The following is a 22,180-nucleotide window of genomic DNA, read 5'->3' on the forward strand; positions in this document are numbered from 1 at the left end:
TGTGATATGCTTTTTTTTTTTTGAAATGCAGTGACTGCCACTGCATTTAGTAGCAGAGGCTGCCACCATGTTGTGTGTGATAACATATTTCTTGTAATCTCCATTTTTACTCTATATATTGTAACATTTAGCTTAGGTTGGTTGTTGTTTTGTTGGTTTTTTTTTTTAAATATGGTTGCATGCTGAGCTAAGATCTTTGATTAAGCCATATGCAGTAACACATAGGTCCCTTTTCAGAGTTATTTGATTTGGTACCTTGATGTGCAATTTGTTTAAGTTCTCCTGTGCAGTACAGATTTACCTTTATATCTGATATACTACCCTGTTATCAAGCTGAAGCACTAGCTGTCAAAATGCATCCAGGAAATCGGGGCAAAATAAAAATATTATGCAAAGTCACAATAAGCAAGACAGTTGAGAAGACAGACTGCAAATCTAGTTTTCCTTAAAACAATGTGAGCTACTACCTTGTCAAGTATTTCAATTCTAACCCATTAAAGGCTGCAAACCAGAACAGAATTGTGCGTCTGTTAAAAGTATGGTTATACTAGCCAGTAAAAGCAAATTGCTGAAGCTTCCCAATTTGTTTCTTGTTGTCTGATCAGTGTACCTTGTCAGGGGCATGTTCTTACCCGGTTCCAATGAAATGAAGAGAGATTAGCTTAAGCCACATCACTTTGGGTTCAATCCAGAAAAGTTGTACTTCATTCATGAGGCAGACCAACAGCTACTTTGGGCCTACTGATGACTGATCACAATAGCAGCATGATTGCCTGGTTAGTGCACCAGTACTTTTATAGAACTTATTAAAGTAGTTATTGATGAGGCAAAAATCGGAGTCCAAGGAAACAATTTTCTGTTTCATCTAAGACAGGTATTTTCTGTGCTGTGGTCTTCTGCAATAGCAAGATACAATTAAACAGGATTCATCAAGAGCTTGAGCAGGGGTTTTGGGAAAAGCTCTATGTGGTGCTAAGGCCCGAAGCTCATTCCTTCTCTCCTGGTAGAGGTCTCCTTAGGCTTGAACTAAACCAAACTGTAACCTGGTACTGTTGTGGCCCACAGATGGGATTTATAGGCAGGCATTGCTCCCCAAGACTAGTTCTGGGGTACAGTGGGTTAGTGATTGTTGAACACTAGACTCCCAAAAGCAACACATTAGGTTTTTCTGCCCCCCCCTCAACTTGTGCATTTAATACAGGCTGACCTAAGCAGCAGGCACTTTTTCCTTGCTCCTCTTAAAATGCTACAATAAAATACACCAAAGATAGTGTCCAGGAAAGAAGGTGGGTCACTGCAAGTCTACTGAAGGCTGCTAGTTGCAGCAAGTGCTTGGAGCACAGGTGTTCTGACAGGAGTCCAAGCTCTTTTTTTTTTCCTGGTCACTTTTCATGAGTAGACAATGGAAAGTGGTAATTCCCCATAAAAGGTAATTGTTCCTTGACAGCAGTAGCTGCTGTTACACTAACAAATGTGAGCCAGTTTTAAATTATTAAGAGAGCTACAGAAACAGTGCCAACTGCCTGCTCTTGATAGGAGTAAATTTGGTCTAACTCTGTGCTGCTCTGAATTTGTCATCAGCAAAAGACAGCAAGGTTGGTCAAACTTTTGGAGTGCTGTCTGCATGAGGAAGGACTGAGTAAGCTAGGACTTGTCATTCTGGGAAAGAATTCAGGCATACGTTCAGGCAGAAAGGTAGGACAGAAATTTACAAAATAGTATAGAAGAGGTTAATAGAGATAAATCTTTCTGAAGCTGGCTTTTCCTAACTTTGATATCCCTGGTTTTGTACTGGAAGAAACAAATAAAAGGAGGTAATTCTCCACGCAAGAAGCAGATCTGTGCAACTCCTTGCTAGGGTCCTGCCAGGGTCTGCAGATATGAAGTTTACAGGGTTTAGAAGGGAAATGGGACAAGTACTAGGATTAGAGATCCATTGAGGATTAAATAATGCATATCAGGCTCAGGAAATCTGAATTTTCAGACAGTATTTCAGTGAAGCAGCCTATATGCTCATCCTGTTGATACCCTTTCCTGAGCATCTCCTTATGGCCATGGTTGGAGACAGTTTACAAGCTAGCCAGACCCCTGTTCTGATCAGTATGACTGTTCTTTTATGGTCATAAGCCTTAAAGTTGTTTTTTTAAATTATTAACAACACATATGCTAGATAATCACATATCCTTTATGCCAGGCAGATATGCACCCACTGGTTAAATTAGTCTGTGTTCTCAATAATTATTCCTCAATAGGGAAGTGATCCAACTTTTTTTTGCTTCTAACAATTCTTTTGCTTCAGCAGTAGAACACAAACTTTTCTCCTTCCTGCTGTTTGTTTTGTCTTTGTTAGGCTGATAGGAGCTTACACGTCCCTTCTTCAACTCACAAAAAAGAAGTGGTAGCCATCAGATCTTTTGCTTTGTATCCACCAGCCTACCTACCTCTTCTCTTTGCCCTTTACTCCTCTGACTTTCAGGACTGGAAAGGATGAAACTAATCAACTATGTTTACTATAGTTGTATATCCCAAATTCAGCTGCCAGTTAAATACTAAATTCATTACTTACCATTCCATGATTTTTTTTTTCTTGTTGGGGAATGAAATAAAACTGCAAATTTATTTTCTCATCTAGGTCTCTGGACAAAATGGGGAATGGATCAGTGAAACCCAAGCATCTGAGGCGGACGGATAGACATGTAGCAAACCTCTCAATTGGCTGTGCTGGCAATCATAAGTTTTTGAAGGACCCAGGTCTAGGTATCAATGTGATCAATGGGAAAGCTGATGTTCTTTGCAGCAGGGTGCTTGAACTGGAAAAGGAGCTGAAGAGAAAAGATCAAGAGTTGCAAGAGGGTCAGAGTCGTGTTGCTGAGCTTCAGGAACAGCTGGCTATGCAGACTAAGGTCATAGCAGAACTCACCAAGGAACTTCAGAGCAAGTCTATTCAGTTGAACAAGCTGCAGGATGTTGTTAGCACTCAAGGAGAGCACCCTCTTCAGCCTTCTCCATTTAAAGTGGCTTCAAGGATTCAAGTCTCTGCCGATAAGAGGAGAGGAGCCAAGGAAGGTGTATCTGCAGAGCCAACAACACAGCTGTATGATTTGAACAGGCAAGCTACATTTTCCTTTGAAAAAGCAAGAGTCCAAAAGGATTCCAGGTGAGCTCATTTCAGGAGGGTTACATGCTTGTGTTACAAGGATATTACTTTTATCACAACAATATCCTCTCCTCATGATAAGTCAAGATTAAAGTATCCATCTTTTTTATATAGGCTTTGTCACTGTGGTAGTTAGATGCTGGTTGAGTTTGTGTGTAACTTTAACCAAGAATCATCTGTCCCCCACAGACTTCAGAAGAAGAGTGGTGGGTAGCCTCTGTATTTTAGTTGAGGAGACTTATAGTCTCTTTGGGATTTATCTTTATTGCCAGCTAAGCAGAACCTAAGCCTTTTCTCATGTCTAGGTTTGCCTAGTGCTTGCAGCTTAAGCTATACTCTGGAGCACTGATGAGCAGAAGGCTGGATGCCTTCACATGCGTTCAGATTCTTATTCCTATAGCATGGATGGCTTGGGAAGGAGCAGGTGACTCCAGCTGAGCTCTCCCAAATGCAATATGGACACTAATTCTGAGCTGTGTACAAAGTTTGACAGCCCAGTTTCAACTCAGTCTGGTGTGAAATATAATGAAATGTTCTGTATGGTGTGATTATCCTCTTAGCAGCTTCCTCCTGCCCTCCAGCTTCTGACAGTCGTAGTATAGGAACCTAATTTTACTTGTTCCTCTTTGAATCCAATTATACTTCTAGCCTCTGCAAGAGCCAGAAATATCCGTGGTCATGGCTGACCCTGTGGACAGAGGTATCAGACTGGTATCCTTAAACATACCTTAGACCCTCTTTTACCTTGTAGTGTAGACATAACCTGAGTATCTGTTTTAACATGGTGGTAGCCAGAATCTATCTGGACTTCAGCCAGCAGCTTAAGTGCCTCAGATTTGTGGGGAGCTTTATTATTCTGTTAAGAATTCATGGTGCATTTGAGTCTGTACTGTAGTAGACCTGAGAGTTATGGGACTTGATTTCTCATCCATCATGTCCAGCATTGCACATTAGAGGCTGTCTTGTGAACCAGAAAGGCTGCCTGAGTCACCATAAGGAGCTGAAATCTTCGGCTAGCAGTGTTTTTCCAGAGTAAGGGAACTGTATTAACATTTTAACACAAGAACCTGGCCAGTTTAAATAATTGTTTTAGAAGTGTTCTATTTTTAATTACCTGTCTTCTGCTTGGCATGATCCTTGTACTGCAGTCCACCAGATGGACGGTTTTCTAGGATGCTTTCAGAAACAGGACTATAACAGCACTGAGGAGTGAAGCAAAGAGAAGAGCAAGTTGATTAGCTAAGTGCAGCACAGACTTTGCCATTCAGAACAAAAACAAATATTGCAGCTTAAGTAACCTAAATGTAATGCTGATCATGCAATAAAAACAGAGATAGAAATTTTCCTTCTTGATTCAGTGGCTCAGCACTTCTAAAACCATCTTTTTTGTTGTATGCCATCTCTGTTTTCTTGTCTTTCTAAAAGATTTAGTGTAACATAACAGGATAAAGGAGCAGTTCTTTTCCTTTTCCCTCCTTTCATCTCTTGCAATCTGGTTCAGAGATTGTCATTGTTACTGCTGAGGAACCCATAGAGTCATAACAATTTAGAAAACAGTATTCCTAAATTTATTCTGATACTTACTCCTCTGGAAACAACTGACTGCTTAAGTATGCACTGCATTGGCAGTAAGAGCACACCATCCTCCCCTCTCCTCCCCACCATTTCCAGCTTTTCTATGATTCTGTTTGTACCTTTGTTTTCTTCTTTTCAGTACTTGCACATTCTTGAATTTTCATTTGAATTCTTGTCTTCCACAATTGCCATTAAACTTGGATTTGTCTGCTAATTATTGTCCTTAGAGTAAGTAATTTGAGAGTGAAGTGGAACTCATCATTTGTTTGATTATCTAGTGCTAGGAAGTGTACCAACTTGGTCAGAGCAATTAGCATTAGAGAGTTTGCCATATGTTCTATACAAAAAAAGAAGTTGCTCCTCAAGCTTCAGTGCAAAACTAAGTAAAACCAATTTTGGACATGCAACCAAATCTTCAACTTTTAATACTAAAATATTAATTTAACATAAATATGAGTTTTAACTGACTAAAGAGCTCATGTAAACATCTTTCATGGGATTCAGGATTATGACTGAAGAAAAACATATCTTGCAGCAGACCTGCAGGAAAGGACTTGGGGATTCTGGTGGATGTTAAATTGAACATAAGGCAGCAACGCGCGCTTGCAGCCCAGAAAGCCAACTGTATCCTGGGCTGCATAAAAAGAAGAATGGCCAGCAGGTTGAGGGAGGTGATCCTTTCCCTCTACACCACTCTTGAGAGTCCACCTGGAATACTGTGTCCAGCTCTGGTGGCTGCAGCACAAGACAGACATGGACCTGTTAGAGTGGGTCCGGAGGAGGGCTGTGAAAATCAGAGGGCTGGGACATCTCTCCTATGAAGAAAGGCTGAGAGAGTTGGGGTGGTTCAGCCTCGAGAAAAGCCTCTGGGGAGGCCTTATTGCAGTCTTTCAATATATAGAGGGCTTATAATAAAGTCAGAGAAACTTTTTACCAAGGCCTGTAGTGACAGGACCAGCAGCAACAGTTTTAAACTGAAAGAGGGTAAGTTAGATTGGATATAAGGAAGAAGCTTTTTTTTTTTTTTTTACGATGAGGGCGGTGAGACACTAGAACAGATTGCTCAGAGAAGTTGTGGATGCCCCATTCCTGGAAGTGTTCAAGATCAGGTTGGACGGGGCTTTGAACAACCTGATCTGGTAGTGAAAAATGTCCCTGCCCATGGCTGGGGCATTGTATTAGATGATCTTTTAAGGTCCCTTCCAACCCAAATAATTTCATTTCCCCATCCTTTCCTCCATCGTCTTACAGTTGATCTCATGAATAGTAAATCAGAGGGGCTAGAATTAAGAAAAAGTGATTTCTAGGGTATCCTAAGTATTCAATAGATCATTCCAGACATTAAAAATTATTTTCTTAGAATATTAAACTTATCTTCAACTTCATATTTTACCCAGTGTTTTTAAACTTAATTTTCTGCAATTAGCCATTTTCCACCTTTAGCTCTTGGTAGGAAATATAGTGGCAATCTTCCTGTGTTTTACATGTAGGTCCAAGAGCATGGGAGTAGTAGTATTCAGGAAGACAATTAAATAGCAGAATATGGTCTTGTATTACAGCATGTCTTTAGACATCTTGGACTACAGTACAGCAAGTATGGGTGACTTAATACATATGCAAGATAATAATGAAACCTCAATTCCTGTGGCATAATCAATTTTAAAAAATCTTGAAGATTATACCCAAAGTATTTGTCATTTGCAAGTTACCATATTTTTCCTGCCACAGACAGCTTAACATTAGATGCTGCTCTGTGACAGCTCTTAGACCTGGACAGAATGCTTTTTTAAATTAGCCTTATAGAAAATGTATTTTATAAACCAACATACATTATAGTCACAGAGGGAAGAATTTAGGCTTTCTTCAACAAATCAAGTAATAGTGAAAGATCTTGCTTAGACTTCTGGGGTGGGGGCAGATATATCTTTTGATGCGATAGTGGCCAAAGTATCATTTGATCTTCTAAATACGTTGGAAGCAAACAGATGAAAAAACCACCACAAAACTGTTTTAGAGATAGCACTACTATGCCTCTCAGTTAGATAAGCCTGTGATACACATGCACTTGGTTAAGCCACCATCACCTTGCTATTGAGACAACCAAATGCTGGAAGGTGCAAACATTTGGTTTCCTTACCTGGGCTGTAAATACTGTAATAGGTCAAATTCAGACAGTTGGCATACATGTAAGGACAAAGTCTAACCTTCACTGTCTACAGAATTCTGTCCACTGTAATTAAAAAATACTGATCCTTTAGCCTAACTGTGTCTACAGAAGTGTTTAGAGTTGCTGATAGAAGTAGCTGTCTCCTCTTTACACAGAGAGCACTTAAGGCAGCCCCACTTCTGCATAAGACAACTGCACAGTGTTGCTACGCAGTTGTGAAAGGAGCTATTTCAGAAGGAAGGGAAGCTCCATGCTGTGTTCTTGAATTTGCATTGAGTCCAGAGCCTTACCAGTCTTTTAGAAACATTTGTAAAACAAATGGCACAATTTTTATGCTATTCATTTAGCAGGGTTTTCAGTGCCATACTTTTGTTTGGAGTATCTCAGCATGAATTATTTTAATGAAAGTTTTAGAAGCTTTCAATGGTTCTTGATCTATGCCATATGAGTGGATGTTTTCTCATGTATATATTTCATCTCTTGAGCTAGTTGGATAAATCCATCTCAGTTTCCAAAAATATGATTTTTTCCTTAATGGGAGTTTGAGCATTGAAAACTTAACTAAAGCCTGAAGATTTTAGAGTTTGAACATGGTATATGAAAGCAGATCTCAAACAAGTCTTTCAAATGGAAAATTTTTTAATCTCTTATCCTTTGTAGTGTTAAGAATCTAGGTGTCTCAGTATCTGTAGGACCTGGTTCTCCATTTTTCTGTGTCCTTCCAGAGCATGCTATCACCATCAGCAGCATTTAAGCTGCCTATATCAAGTCCCTTCCCATTATGGGCTCAGGATCATGACCCAGTTCTGTTATCAGCCATTATTGGTTGGGGAAGAACTATCTTGACACTTGACATTGATGTCTTTTACCAGTCAATGTCAGCAGATAACCAAAAAATCTCTCATTAGTAGCAGAAAGGTATATTAAGAGAAAGCATTGCTCTGCAAAGTATATGTTGTACCCTTGTACCTGTGAGATGACATCTATATTATGATGGGAATAAATTCCCAATCCTGTTCACAAAAAGCCCTTCTTAGAGTGTCAAGTGCTATTTCTAGGGGTTGACTGGCAATGTATTGAAAGGGGCAAGGGGAACATTTCCACAAGAGCTAACAGCAGGGAGGGGAACAAAGCCTGGAGAAGGATGCTATGGCAAAGCTGGCCCCGGGCAGTGAAGAAATGTCCTATTAGTGGTGGTGTTGAGAAATACCTCAACACCAGATCAGTTGTGTGGAGCTATGCACCTCTTTTTTAGCCTTTTAGTAGTATTCATCAGGACAGTGACTGGCACAAGTATGGGATTAAATGGCTTCTATCCTTTCAGGAAATCTAGATATTTCCAGGAGCAGTTCTCAAAAGTTGGGCAGGTATAGGAGAAGATGAGGAAAACAACAGAGAGAAAACTGTTAGATATTGTGCTGGATGCCCATGAAGTGAACAACTGATTCAAGAGCCTGAGCCATAGTTATGATACACATGTGTCGTTTGCTCTGTGGCCAACTGCGCTTTCTGAAAATAGCAGTCTCCTATTCTGCAGTTCTGGAAGCTTTAGTGCTCATTTTAAGTATCAGTTTATGAGCCATTACTGAATTTTATTGCAGTATTGTATGCATGATGCAGGCCAGGGTGAATTAAACAAGCAAGGTTGTTTTTAGCAGAAAACGAAGTTAGAGCTTATATTCTAATAGCTTCTGCTGAAAGCAACAGGGTTAAGTTATGATCTCTATTTCTAAACAGAGCCCTCACCATAGCTACTTGATTTTATTTTCTTGCCTCATCTCATTACCTTTATTATTTTCAGTCATTATATAGCTAGTAACATTATAAGTCTACTTACTTGCCTTAACCAATTGTTCATTCCTGGGTTTTCCTCAGGACATTTTCCCACATAACCTAGTTTTGATTATAACCTTGCATTGTTTTATGAATACAAGCACAAGTGGGCCTTAAGTGCCTCAGAAAGCTGTTAGGGTGTTGTCGTGGTTTAACCCCAGCTGGTAACTAAGCACCACACAGCCACTCACTCCCCCCTGATGGGATGGGGGAGAGAATCAGAAGAGTAAAAGTGAGAAAACTCATGGGTTGAGGTAAAGACAGTTTAATAAGTAAAGCAAAAGCCACGCATGCAGGTAAAGCAGAAAGAGGAATTCATTCATTACTTCCCATCGGCAGGCAGGTGCTCAGCCATCTCCAGGAAAGCAGGGCTCCATCACGCATAACAGTTGGAAAGACAAACACTATAACTCTGAACGTCCCCCCCATTTCTTCTTCTTCCCCCAGCTTTATATGCTGAGCATGACATCATACGGTATGGAATATCCCTTTGGCCAGTTGGGGACAGCTGTCCCAGCCATGTCCCCTCCCAACTTCTTGTGCCCCCCCAGCCTACTCGCTGGTGGGGTGGTGTGAGAAGCAGAAAAGGCCTTGACTCTGTGTCAGCACTGCTCAGCAGTAACTACAACATCCCTATATTATCAACACTGTTTCCAGCACAAATCCAAAACATAACCCCATACTAGCTACTATAAAGAAAATTAACTCTACCCCAGCCAAAACCAGCACAGGTGTTTATTTTGGTATGCAGCTTCCTTACACATGCATATTAGGAACATGGGGACTTAAAGGCAGAATTTATCTTTCACTTCAGCAGCAAAGGAAAACTACTCAGTAGGTCTGTAAAAGCTCCATCAGTGCAGCAGCTGTTTAATTGCAATAATTTCTGGCATAGATTCAAGGCACTGCTTTATAGGAAGCCCTTGACCCAGAACTTACACAAGTCAATCAGAACTCACAGATTGCCCAGTATGTATGTATAGCCAGCTTTGTCTCAGTTGGTTAGTCGTTATCAGTGGATTCATCCACTGTTGATTTTCCACATTTTCTTCTTCTTAAAATCCAACCACTGGGCTCTTCCACCAGCAGCTCAAACAGACTGTTCTTGTCTTTACAACTTACCCATTTATATGTACTTACTACTGCAGGAAATGACACAGAGGCTCTGTCTCAGGGAGCAGCAAAACCAGGGTTGCTCCACAAGAGTAAGTGAACCAGGGCTGACTACAACACAGACAATGCCCTCACTAACCAGGGCACCATCGCACAAGGTCTGGACAGGGTAGGCAGAGCAGGGTGGTGACAACAGGGTCCACCAGGAGTCCCACAGAAAAAGAGATCAATCAGATGCAAGCTGTAACCAAGAGACAAAACCAAAGTACTTACAATATTGGGCCAATACGCATCCAGAAGACAAAACCAAAATCAATTATTTCTATAACATAGCTCAGGCAGGAATTGAATGCCCAGACCTGAGCTTAAATAGAGTATGCAGGCCAATGGGCAGAGGATGCATGGGTGGTCCCAAGTGAGGCTGATTAGGTAGTTAAAGCCTATTACTGCCCTCAGGGCCCTGACAGGCTAGTCCTTGATCACTGATGTGCCTGCTTTACCTGCCTTCTGTCTGGCTTTTTGGGATACCCTGAAGCTTTTCTAAAGACTTTTTAACAAAACAACTCAGGGTGGCTGTAGTTTGCTATAGCATCACCAAAGTGTGATATACATTTATTTCCCTGAATGCTGAATTTCAGAAAGCTAAGAGGTCAGCAGTAACGGCTGCATACCTATATCCACAAGCCCTTGTGTTATATTTTTACTTCTGATTATACCCTAAAAATTCCTAAAAGCAGTAGAGGAAGGGGCCTGCTTTGGGAAGATTCTCTCATGTCTGGTCATTCTTAAGGAGACAGAGTATATTTGGCATCCCACATGAGCAGACTACTACAGGATTTTTACTCAGGTAGGAGCATTTATGCTGTTTGTTGTCATGTGTGGAAAGGAAGTAGGCACAGCAGAGGTAGGAAGAGTTTTGCAGGGAGGTGAATGGAGGGCAAAAAGCAGTGCAGGAGGGATCAGCACTAACCCTCCACCTCCACACACACCTCTCCTGGATCCTGGACTTATTTTGTGAATTTTGGGACAATGTTCAACATTGTACAACAAAGTACTTGTGGTACTTTGCAAGCTGACCTTGCAATCATGTCCTGATCATAAATTTTCTTAGTAGCTATGAACAGGGAATGCCATAGGATCAATGTTATTTTGCAGGTGGAAGGGAAGTTCTCTGTAGTCATTTTTTTAATCATATTCATTTACAACTTGCTTCATTTTTTCCCACCACCAATGTCTTCTAACATTCTCCTAAGAAATAGCAGCACTTGTTAATCATGTTTTTGCATACTTTTCTTTCCTTGCATCTTTCCTCACCACAAAGGAGAAACTCTTGATGAGGTCTTAGTACCATCAGTGTTGACTTTAACCTTATTACTATCATCGGTGTTACGTTTTTGCTGGATACTAGAAAAATGATTAGAATATTAGAAAAGTGGACCTGATTTTATAACAAGTTGCCATTCCTGTACAAGCAGTGGTAGGTGAAGACATACCTTTAACATTTCTTTCCTTCAGATAAGCAAGGCTATATATCCTAATCGTGCAATGGGGAAAGAATATGGTGAGAAACAGTGCAAAACTTTCTGCGGAGCATGTCTTCTACTGGGAGGCTTTTTACATCTAACCCGATGCTTTCTGCAGGCAGGGTCACGCAGGAGGAGAGAGGCCATAGTGTGGCACAGCTAATGGGATGCATATTAATTGCAAGGATTGTAACATTTGTCAGTGGTACTGGTCATATGAGTGTTAGAAATGAGAGGAAACATCTTGAGAGGAATGAATGCCTGGTGAATAATATACCCCAACCATGCTGGATCTTTTAAACTTTGGGTTTTTTGTTTGAAATCAGTGAGAAGAAGCTTATCACGAATGCCCTGAACAAAAATCAGTTCTTGAAGAGACTGGAGCCTCACCAGATCCGAGATATGGTGGAATGTGTGTATGAAAGGACTTTCCAGCAAGGGAGCTACGTCATCAGACAGGGAGAGCCGGGCAATCACATTTTTGTGCTCAAAGGTGAATACTGCTTACTCATACAATGCACAAGTGCAAGAAACAGGAAAGTAATTTAGAAGTCTTTGCAGGAAACCAAAATTATGATGTTTGTGCTCTTAAATTGTTTATGCTGGCCCTGCTGAGGGCAATGCAAATTTACCTGTGACTTTTATGAAACAGAGTGAGAGCAACAAAAAGTGCCTTAGAAACTTGAACCTTGATTTAATGCTATTTCGTGACCTCTTTCATTTCTGAAAGCCTAGAGGCCAGCAAATCCTTTCTGTTGTAGGTACAGCCACCCTTTCTTCCCCAAAGGAAGAGCAGGTATAATTTAAAATACAGAAAACTGCTCAATAGTGAAGCCACTTCTGAAATAAACTTACTTTTCAACAATCATGAGAGCTTATACCAGTTTTCTGTGTATGGGAAATTGAGAGATGAGGTCTGAGTTTACTGTTCTCAAAGCTTAGAGTTTTTTTAAAACAGCTGCTTGGTTTTTGTGGGGAAAAAAACCAACAAAACAGAAAACAAGCTTTAGGATAAGGAGACTTTCCTAAAATATTGCCAACAAGTCTGAAGTAATCTCACTGCAGTCATCTGTGCTGACTGCTACCGTGCTTACACTCAAATCTCAAATGACAGATCAGCCATAGTGGAGCCCAAGTTTAACACCTGAAAGTTGCTCCTAGTGGCAATACTCTCTTTCATCATCTCACCATTAAAAAAAAATCAGTATTGGTGATTAATTTGCATGCTACTTCAATTCTGGACCACTAGAAGGCCCAGAGGCTCATATGAATTAGAGTTCATGCTGTAAGGAGTATGTTCTGTTGAGGGAGGAGTATTTAAGCCAGGAGCATACTGGTATATGTTGGAAAGCACATCTTCTGTCTTCTGTCTTCATATGGATGGGTTAGTTTGAAAAATTGATGGTAGCTGTGTTAGGATAACATAAATGGTGCAGGGAGAAAGAGGAGGCAGGATTTGTAATGGGGTAGCCATGTTCTTGCTAGACAAAATGATAACATTTTGAAAAAAAGATGAAATATGAGGAAGAAGTTGTGCACCTGGAAATTTTTCTGGCACATTAGACCTTTTTTGAGGAGTCAGTGGGTGCCTTGGAGAGAAGAGGGCCAAACTTTCAGAACATGTTTAAGGGAAGGTTTTTTGGGGCCATAACCTGTGAAGAAATTCAGACTTTCTTTGACTTTTGCTAGGTTTGTAGTAAGGCTCAAGGACAATTTCTTAAAGGAAGATTTAATGTGCTTTTTGTTTTTCTGCCCTCTCCTTTGCATTCTGCACATATATACACATACACATGTATGAACAAACCTCATGAGTAATTTCTCCTGTGATCACTATTTTAAGACGTGTTTGTCTACACCACACTAGGCTATCTGAACCAGTACTGACTGTTTTGTTGTAGCAAAGGTTTATCCCATCAGGATTTAGGATGTCCCTTTTCCATGGCCTTTTTAGTGTTGAAAAGCTTTCTCTCAGCTTTCCCTCCCTTCCAGAGCAGATTTGCAGATTAGCAATACTTTAAAAAAAAAAAAAAGTCTCTACTGGTTTGTACTTGTGTTTCAAAGCACTGTTTGCATCGTTGCTCCCATTCCTGTGTTCCAGGGAGTGGCGAAGCCAGAAATATATTGATTTGTTTTCCCTTCCTCTGTGCAGTTGAGCTCAGTTTTAATACCTATTATCCTGATGATTTTTGACAGAGGGCAGTCTGGAAGTCTTTCAGCAGAATAAACTACTCTCCTCAATACCTGTATGGACGGCATTTGGTGAACTCGCCATTTTATACAACTGCACACGGACAGCCTCTGTGAAAGGTACCTAAGGGTTATTATAACAACGTTTCTCAAAATGAAAACTATGTACTTTTGTGAGGTCCCTGTTATAACCAGATTTTCTTTGACGTTTTCATTTAATAGATGTCTGCATGTCCTGATTACCTACAGTAAACTCGCATTTCCTTCCTTGAGTTCTTTCTGCTTGGGAACTCTAATAATACTATGCCATGAATATAATTCCATCTCTAGCATGACCTTTGATAAACAATTAGGTATCTCCAAAGTATGCTGGTTAGCCAGATCTGTACCAAACTAACTGCTAAGGAAGGATTATGTTTTAACGTTGAATGATTTAGTAGCAGCAATGGTCTTTGGCTCTTACGTTCTTGTGTCACATGCAACCCTGAGGCTGAAATTACAGTGGGTTTGAAAAGATATTAGAACCATGGCATTTTTAATAGAGCAGATAAAGCCTAATTCAAGAGGAAATAAAATATGTAGGAATTAGTTGCTTTTGTATTTCTTTTAGTTCTGTATCATTAAGTTACTGAGTCTTGCCAAGATCCATTTGCACCTGGCATTTGCGACTGGCACTCGGGAGATTTGAGTTTGATCTCAAATGTGGTAGCGGGAGAGATGAAACTTCTAGGTGAGATGTGCTGCCTCTCTGAGGCAAATACTGGCTCTTGCTTTGTGTTTACCGGCTGACCAGGATGGAGTTGTTAAGTGTTGCTATGATACAAATATCCCACTTCCTGCATAAGACTGGGTATTCATCCGTTAAATACCCCTTGATTCCTTTTCTAACCTGCCATAATTATTCTGTGATAGACCAGTAAGTGACCCAATATGATTAAATTCATCATTTTTCCACTCTCCACCATTCCATAAATATTACTTGTGTTTGAAGGCTAATTTCTGTTCTTGTCTAAATCTGCAGGAACTTTGAACCAGCAGTAAGTATGAAGAGTTCATATTGACTTAAAAAAGAGCAAATGGAATAAAACAATAAGTTGTTTGCTTTAAAAGCTTCTGGTCTTTCTTCCTGCACCCAGTTTAAGCACTTAATCATTGCTGGCTGTGCAGATGGAAGTGATTAGATGTAATCTGTTTTTGTTGCTGCCTGATAAACAGAACAGCATCAATAATGTGATTATTTTTCTTACTAGCATGCTGTTCTACTTGAATATGTTCCCTGTTTTTCTTTTTTGCCTGCTGTATAGTATTAGCATTATAAAGTGGTGTTTCTGCATAGTAAGATGCCATGCTGCTTTAGACCTTTGTTAACATTAATTGGTTTTGAGGTAGGACAAGAATTGTCCAATTATGGACAAGAAAGGGTGTTTGAATACTTAAAATCACTGCAGAAACCCACTCCTCCCAAATAGCTTTCCTGTGTTTCTTGTTGTGGTGGAAGAGCAGTACAATGCCATAACTGAGCATGACTAGTAAATACATATTTGAAAACCTTTTCTTGATGCTGGATCTAGTGACACCCTTTACCTGCGGTCTTTGAAAACTGACAAGTGAAGGACTTCAGCCAGACAGCATTTCAATGGCTGCTGCTACCCAGCAGCATCTTTACATGCAGTAGCTGTATTTGAAACTGGGAACATGATTTACTCCTATGTTTCTGAATTTCTCTTTATCTCATCTTTGAGATTACAGGCTTTTTTCTAGCTAGATAATTGCTTTATTTAGTTAAGGTGCAAGATAAAGGAAATGCATTCGCGATAGCTTGGATACTTGCCATATTTTCTTCATGAAAAGTAAACTGAAAGATGTTATTTAGGAGAAAAACAAAACCAAAGCAATACCTTTGTTATCCCTTCCAGCATCCAAAATATTTTTTGAGCTATTTTAATAAATGGTAGTTAAGAGCATATGTGTATATCAGAGTTAAGTACAAAGTCCGATAACTGTGCATCATTTTAAATCTGGCATTTTTCTTTCCTGTAAAAATGATTCTATGTTTATGATAAATTGAGAAAATCAGTTGCTCTATTTTTTCTGTAGCTTTCCTTTATGCCAGAGAAAACAGTTTTGTTCCTTCTTACGTCAGAAGGAAAACTGCTGAATATGGTGTAGCATCTTTTAAAAGAAGAGATTAAATTAAATAGAATCGCATTATTTTGCTTAAAAAAATTAAAAGTGCAATGTGTTCTGTTGCATCAATGATTGCACACAGAGGCCGCGTAGTGGTTTGCATCTTTGATGCTGGATCTTATGCATGCTTATTGTATTAATATTTTTATTACCTTTCGAAAGATAAACATTAATGTTTTGATTACCCTTTATTCCCTTATACAATTGGAGGAAGACTGTGAGGATCACAGGATTAAATGAAATGAAATTTATTTCTTGACCTCTGTTATTTCTATCTTATTGCATATATCACAAACATTTGCATGTAATCTGAATTAGAGATGGATCCAAGCCATAGTATTCAACATTTACCTCATAAGTTTTGAAAAACTTCAGCCAAGTTTTTGTTTCTTTCAAATCAGCTCCACTGCAGATTACATAGCAGCTTTTGAGTGCAATGACTGTCCATGATTAGGAGTAGATCTTCACAAGCGTTCAGCCCTGTTTGTGCTCATAGTAAATGGCTAGGTTTTCAAGGTTACTCAGCCTGTGGAGTTGCATGGAAAGTGCTCTGTGGAGGAACCATTTGGAAATCTATGCCTTATTTTAGTGAGCGTTGTTTAAGTGGGAGCTGATTCTTTTAAAAGGCTGATTGCAGTAGGTGCTGGATATTTTAAAATTTGGCCTTGGGCATTTTGAAAGAGCTAGTCTGTCTTGTACCATGACCTGATACTGTAATATCTTCCATTAAATAATTCAGAAACATTGTTGATTTTGTTGTTGGGTTTTGTTTTCTTAAAGCAATCACCAATGTTAAAACATGGGCATTGGACAGAGAAGTGTTTCAAAATATCATGAGAGTGACAGCACAAACAAGACAAGAGCAATACAGAAACTTCCTTAGAAGGTAAATATAATGCATTTCTATTTCTAATACTGGTTTGGGCTACTTCCTAAGGTGCACAACAATACTGAACCTATCTTATAAAGAGAGAGAGAAAGAGGCACTCTTAATGCAAAGGGCCTCAAAAACCTGACTACCTCTCTTGATTTTTTTAGGATTCACAAAATAATTTTTCTCATTTTGATTGTTTTTCTCCTGTATTGCATAAGGAAACAGCAACAGGTGCTTGAATGCTTTTAAGTAATGGAACAAATGTATAGAAAGGTTACATGGCTAGGAGTTAAAACAATATATTAAATAAATAGAGTTCAATAAATCCTCCAACTAGAAGTTAATTTGCTGCTGGAGTAGATTAAGGAATATTCCTCATCCCTTGAAGACTTGAATATGGGAATTGCATGTGTCTCTTAATTTATGAACTCATTCCAACATAAATTACTATGAAATCTGCAGAGAGTAGAATAATCCTCTCTCCTGCAAGGAACACTGAGAGTTGTACAGTGCTTTTCCTTAGGAAGAAGGTCAAATTAGAGGTTCCAAACCATAATTAGCTGATTTCATATTTTCTTTCTTTAACAAAGAATGACCATTCTGTTATGGCTTCTCAAGCCTGGCTATGCATAGAATGCCTTGTGTATTTTTGCATCCATCTCCATCTTTGATTTCTATAAATACTTCTTTGCTGAGCCTGAGTAGCTAGAGAGCTGTATGATTTCCTAACTTTTACAAGTCCGAGTGCTCAGGATGGGAAGTTTTTTCATTCTTACCAGCAAGTTCACTAAGTCATCACTGTAGTTGGATTCTCTTTTAATAGTTGTCCAAGTAGTACTGAAGTTGTTACCTTTGTCTGATTTTGCAGCCTCTGCAGTGCATTTGAAAATATCTTATTGGATTACTATAATGTCTTGGTTTTGCAATTAATGGATTCTCTATGTCCAAATATTGAAATTAGTCCATGTGCCCGCTAGAGTTTTTTCCCCTACTGAAATACAAAGTTGATTTACAAACTGACTGACATTTGCCACATTTCTAAGTTGTAAGTTGTGTGAGTTCTGTTTATCTACAAAAAAATATGAGAATGCTTGAACCTTCCAAATTAAGATTTAGTTGTATATTATGTTTTGTATAGCACCACCAGTTTAGCTAGTTATAAAATGTTGATGTACAAATTGTATAGATGAGAAGAGATCATGAAAAAAACGTTAATGATAACTACTTCTGGTTTTTTTTGTTTCGCATTTCTGTTTCTGGAAGTGTGTCCCTGCTGAAAAACTTACCTGAAGATAAATTAACCAAGATCATGGACTGCCTGGAGGTGGTAAGATACTATTAAGTTTTTCTAAATAGTATTCAGTAAGCATTCAAAATAACAAAGAAGAATAAATAAGTAAAAACAAAAACAAAAAACAACCAAGCTTTTTTTAATATGACAGTGTTTTTGGAGTGGTCAGAGTGGAATTCCAGGTTGGCAGCAAATAATAACATTTAGTGGCATAAAAGTAAGTTATATCTTTGGCATCGAAGCAGTCAAGCAAGTAGGTAAGAGGATCTATAATCTAGCCTTTATTAAGATTAAGCACAAAGTTGCTGTCCAGGTCTCTGACTCTTTTTTGGTAATCACGGTTTACCTGTTTCCAACATGGATATGTAATACTTTCCTATGCCTTGGACCACATACACTGCAAAATATAAGGGGAAAAAGGCCTTAGGACTTCAACATATGAAACCAGCCAAATATCTGTGTGTCTTAGACAGCAGCCTTTGGAGGTAAAGGCTTGATACATAGTCATAGCTGTGATGTTTTCCAAGAACAGTGGTAACTATTAATGCTTTTTGTATAGCGAAAGTCTGCAGGAACCCCAGTTTTGGAACAGTTCTGCAGATGGAGAACAAAAGTTCCTCAGAAAACTCAGAGCCTCAGTCCCAACGAGTCAGGGGAGGCAGATGGAGTGATTCATGGCCATAGCACAAGGGGATGAGGAGATCATGGTGTTGATTATGTGAAACGGCAAATGGTCTTAGCACAGCAGTATCCTAAGCAGTGACTTTTTTTTTTTTGTGGGATTCCCGGCAAGGGACAACTTTTAGGAAACACTTGGAGGAGAAAAAATGAGGTGGTTGTTTATGAGGAACAGATCACAAAGCTGAAAGTTAACATGGAAAAAATGCTTGATTGAAAGTTAAACAATTAGGTAATGAAGGCAGGGTTCCTTAGCAGAGACAGAAAAGTTGGTGCTTTGGTAGCTTGCAATAGATGATTTAGGCATTTCTACTGAGGTGTCAAACCCAAAATTCTTTGGAAATGGGATTTTGACTTAGAACTCTTTTAAGAGCTTTTGATTTTTTTTTTCCTCATTTTCCCCTGCTTCATAAGCATGATACCAGTGTTAATATTTTTTTAAACAAATAACGTGCTGCTGCATTAAGATATGTTACAGATTGGCCACCATGCTTTACATAGTGGAATGCTTGCATATTATTATGGGATGCAACCTATGCAGGAGATAGGAAGTTAAACATCAAGGGAACATCCAGATGGATTAAGAACTCTGCATAGTAATCATAATTTTCAAAGAGGCTAATGATATATTGATATATTGTCTCTCTCTTCCCCCCCAACAGGAGTACTATCACAAGGGAGATTATGTTATTCGGGAAGGAGAAGAAGGAAATACTTTCTTTATAATAGCAAAAGGAAAGGTAAGATATAATAAACCTAACTCACAAAGTAACATATACAAACACCTGTATTTCAAAAGCTACCTTGAGGGGTGTGGTCTTCAGTGAAATCTGTGCAGAGAGTTTTTGAAGATGCTGTTAAGTTCACAGTACTGTGATAAAAGCCTGGAGCAGCATTTCAGAGATTCAGGGAGCCTAATTTTCATTCACAATGAACCCATGTTACACTGTTCTAACTATAATGTAACTAAAGTATGTCCTGAAGCCTCTTGACACTGTAGCAGAGATGTAAAGTCAATTTTTTGCAAATGAGATTTGATCCTATGTCTTCTCCTGGATGTTTCAATATCTGGTGGGCAAAACATAGACTTGTGAAATATCTAAGAAATAATGGAGTCCTAGGTTTAACAGAGAGTGTCCTTCTAGGTGACGCAGGGTCTATTCCTTTTGTTTGTTAGTCCCAGAGGCGTAAGGCAGCAGCCTTTATCCATCAGCTGTTACATTGGAGGCTGACACAGGACTCTAAAGAATCAAATCAGGAGAATTTTCATCAATAAACTTCCAGTAGGGGTTTCAAGTTCAAAATGTGTCTGTGTCTGGATATACTCTGGGTTGTTTTTTGCTAATGGGTGTGGACATCAGCAGAACGTGTGCTACTGTGGAAGCGGAGTTTCATGAGGGGGGAAATATTAGTTAATATTTCTGGAGGCTATCTGTTTAGCTGAGAAGACAAAAAGCTCATATGATGCCTGCCCACTGTTGGAACTGAAGTATTTTTCAGTTTTTCATTAAAATGTGATTTATTTTGCTCTGTTCTAAAAGGTATGAGAAGAAAATGTTGGGGGATGGGCAATAATGAATATATCCATTTTTCCATCTCGGCAAAAATCAGAGAGGTGTAGGGAATGTTTGATGGTTTTCATTTCTGAGAGGAGGGAGTAATTATATATATTTGTAACTCTTTCTGAAGCATTACATACACAGAAAAGGGGAAACCATGCAATACTTTGAAACTTACCTTGCTAAATTTTTGTTCCTGTACTTTCCAGGTGATAGTTACCCAAAGTACTGCAGATCACTCGCAGCCTCAGCTGATTAAAAATCTACATAAAGGAGATTACTTTGGAGAAAAGGCTCTCATTAGGTTAGTTCACATTGTCTTATTCACTATGTATACTATTTCAATTGTTCTATCATCACTATGTGTCAGATTATACAACTCATGGCTGTTTTGAATATAATCTTTGTTTTAATTGTAAAGTCAGCAGATGAAGGCAATGGCTGAATTTGTCTTAATGTTTTTTTTTTTTTTTCAGAGAGAACTTGAAAGTATACACTGTCACTGACCTTTGGTTTTCCCTGAAAAAGTCAAATGCTGGCCCTCTCTGCATTGTTGCTTATTGTTTATATTTCAGTAAAAACTGTGATGAAAAGTTGTGCCAGGCTTTATATGACTCCTAGCACGGATAAGTTCCATCATTACTGGACTGAGCTGTTGTTTCTGTGCCGGTGCCCATGATAGTAAAAAAACAGAGAAAAGGAGTACAGAGAAGATATGACCTATGAGCCAAATAGCTCATATAGCACATATTTTTGTGGGTGATTGAGTAGGGATCGTTTGGTCTCTGGAATGTTTTATATCTGAGGATCATTTCAGAAATGAGTAGTAAATCCTGATGTAATGCTAATTACATCTCATCCTAATTTCTTGGATGGTTGCTAAAGGAAGTCATGATGCAAACCCTATTGAAACTGGAAAAAATACTGTGCTAGACAATAATAATGACTAGTAAAATGCTATAATTGGGTATTTGGTTCAGCAATATTAATCCAGATACAGGCTGCAGAGGCCTTCAAGGGGTTTCACCTATAGCAGCTGTGACCCTCCATGAGTATGATGTGAGGTACTTTGAGGATTTTGATATGCTTCTGAATTCTTCTAATCTGTTTCAATTCTTAGTGATGATGTCAGATCAGCAAACGTTATTGCAGATGAATACGATGTGGAGTGCCTCGTTATAGATAGAGAGTAAGTATCATGCTATGGTTTAATGAAAGATTTGCATCCTCTTTCAGTAGGTTAACAATAAGATGTGACTTCACTGTAGGCACAATCACAATGTTTTCTTAAGTGAATACTGAATGAGTGGCTATGCTTTAGACAAAGACCTAATGAAGAGTGGCTGACAGAAGGTGCAGGAGCACAGAAGCTTAAGAGCAGTTCAGAGTTATTCTTTTCTTTCTCTCCTTGTGGTGGTGATGTTTCACATTTGTTAAGTGCTATTCTTTGGCTCAGGGAACAACAGCAGCCCCTGAGTGTCCCTGGTTTCAGGATGTCCTTTTGTCGAGGGGGACATGCAGCCAAATTCCTGGTTTTGTCAGGTAGAGGCCAATTTAACACTTCCTAAAGCAGAAAAGAGTGGAACAAATGGAAGATATAAGAAAGGAAGCTCCCAGTGGAAAGTGAAACAGCAAACCCACATTTCTCAGGGCTAGCTGTAAGGATGCTTACTTGGAATGTGGTCAGCCACCATCCTTTTCCTTGCTGAATCCCAAAAGGGCTCCTACTGATGGCTAAGATTCTACCCCAACCCAGGAAATGGCATCTTAGGCTGTGAATGCATTTTCCTCTTCTCTTCTTTAGCTTGTTGAAATAGGTTGAAGAGAAGCATGCCAAAGCTGGTGCATTCTAGGGGAAGGGAATACCAACAGGACTGCAGTAGGTAAACCAAGGGTTGGCATGGCATCGCCAGAGGGTGGCAAAAGCGTTGGTAGCTCCCAGAGCTACGATATCATTGGTATTAGTGAGACTTGGTGGAATGAGTCCCACAATTGGAGTGCTGGGATGGAGGGCTACAGGCTGTTCAGGAGGGATA

At 39.3% G+C, this 22,180-nt stretch overlaps 1 protein-coding gene across 3 annotated transcripts in view; it reads left to right on the forward strand.

Moving 5' to 3' along the window:
- The first annotated feature begins 2,272 nt into the window (after nt 1-2,272).
- Nucleotides 2,273-22,180, forward strand: part of PRKG2 (protein kinase, cGMP-dependent, type II) — a 32,107-nt gene continuing 12,199 nt past the window's right edge. For 2 of the 3 annotated variants that reach the window (XM_009277031.1, XM_009277032.1), the window contains exons 1-9: nt 2,273-2,718; nt 2,782-3,157; nt 11,695-11,861; nt 13,562-13,675; nt 16,523-16,628; nt 17,880-17,943; nt 19,248-19,325; nt 20,354-20,448; nt 21,265-21,333. In XM_009277031.1, coding sequence (XP_009275306.1) covers nt 2,646-2,718; nt 2,782-3,157; nt 11,695-11,861; nt 13,562-13,675; nt 16,523-16,628; nt 17,880-17,943; nt 19,248-19,325; nt 20,354-20,448; nt 21,265-21,333 — 1,142 coding nt within the window. In that variant the 5' untranslated portion in view covers nt 2,273-2,645. Of the gene's footprint in view, nt 3,158-11,694; nt 11,862-13,561; nt 13,676-16,522; nt 16,629-17,879; nt 17,944-19,247; nt 19,326-20,353; nt 20,449-21,264; nt 21,334-22,180 lie in introns of all 3 variants that reach the window. The other variant, XM_009277030.1, reaches the window with a different exon arrangement.

The sequence above is a fragment of the Aptenodytes forsteri genome, unplaced genomic scaffold (assembly GCF_000699145.1).
Source record: "Aptenodytes forsteri isolate BGI_AS27 unplaced genomic scaffold, ASM69914v1 Scaffold770, whole genome shotgun sequence".
Classification (NCBI taxonomy): domain Eukaryota; kingdom Metazoa; phylum Chordata; class Aves; order Sphenisciformes; family Spheniscidae; genus Aptenodytes; species Aptenodytes forsteri.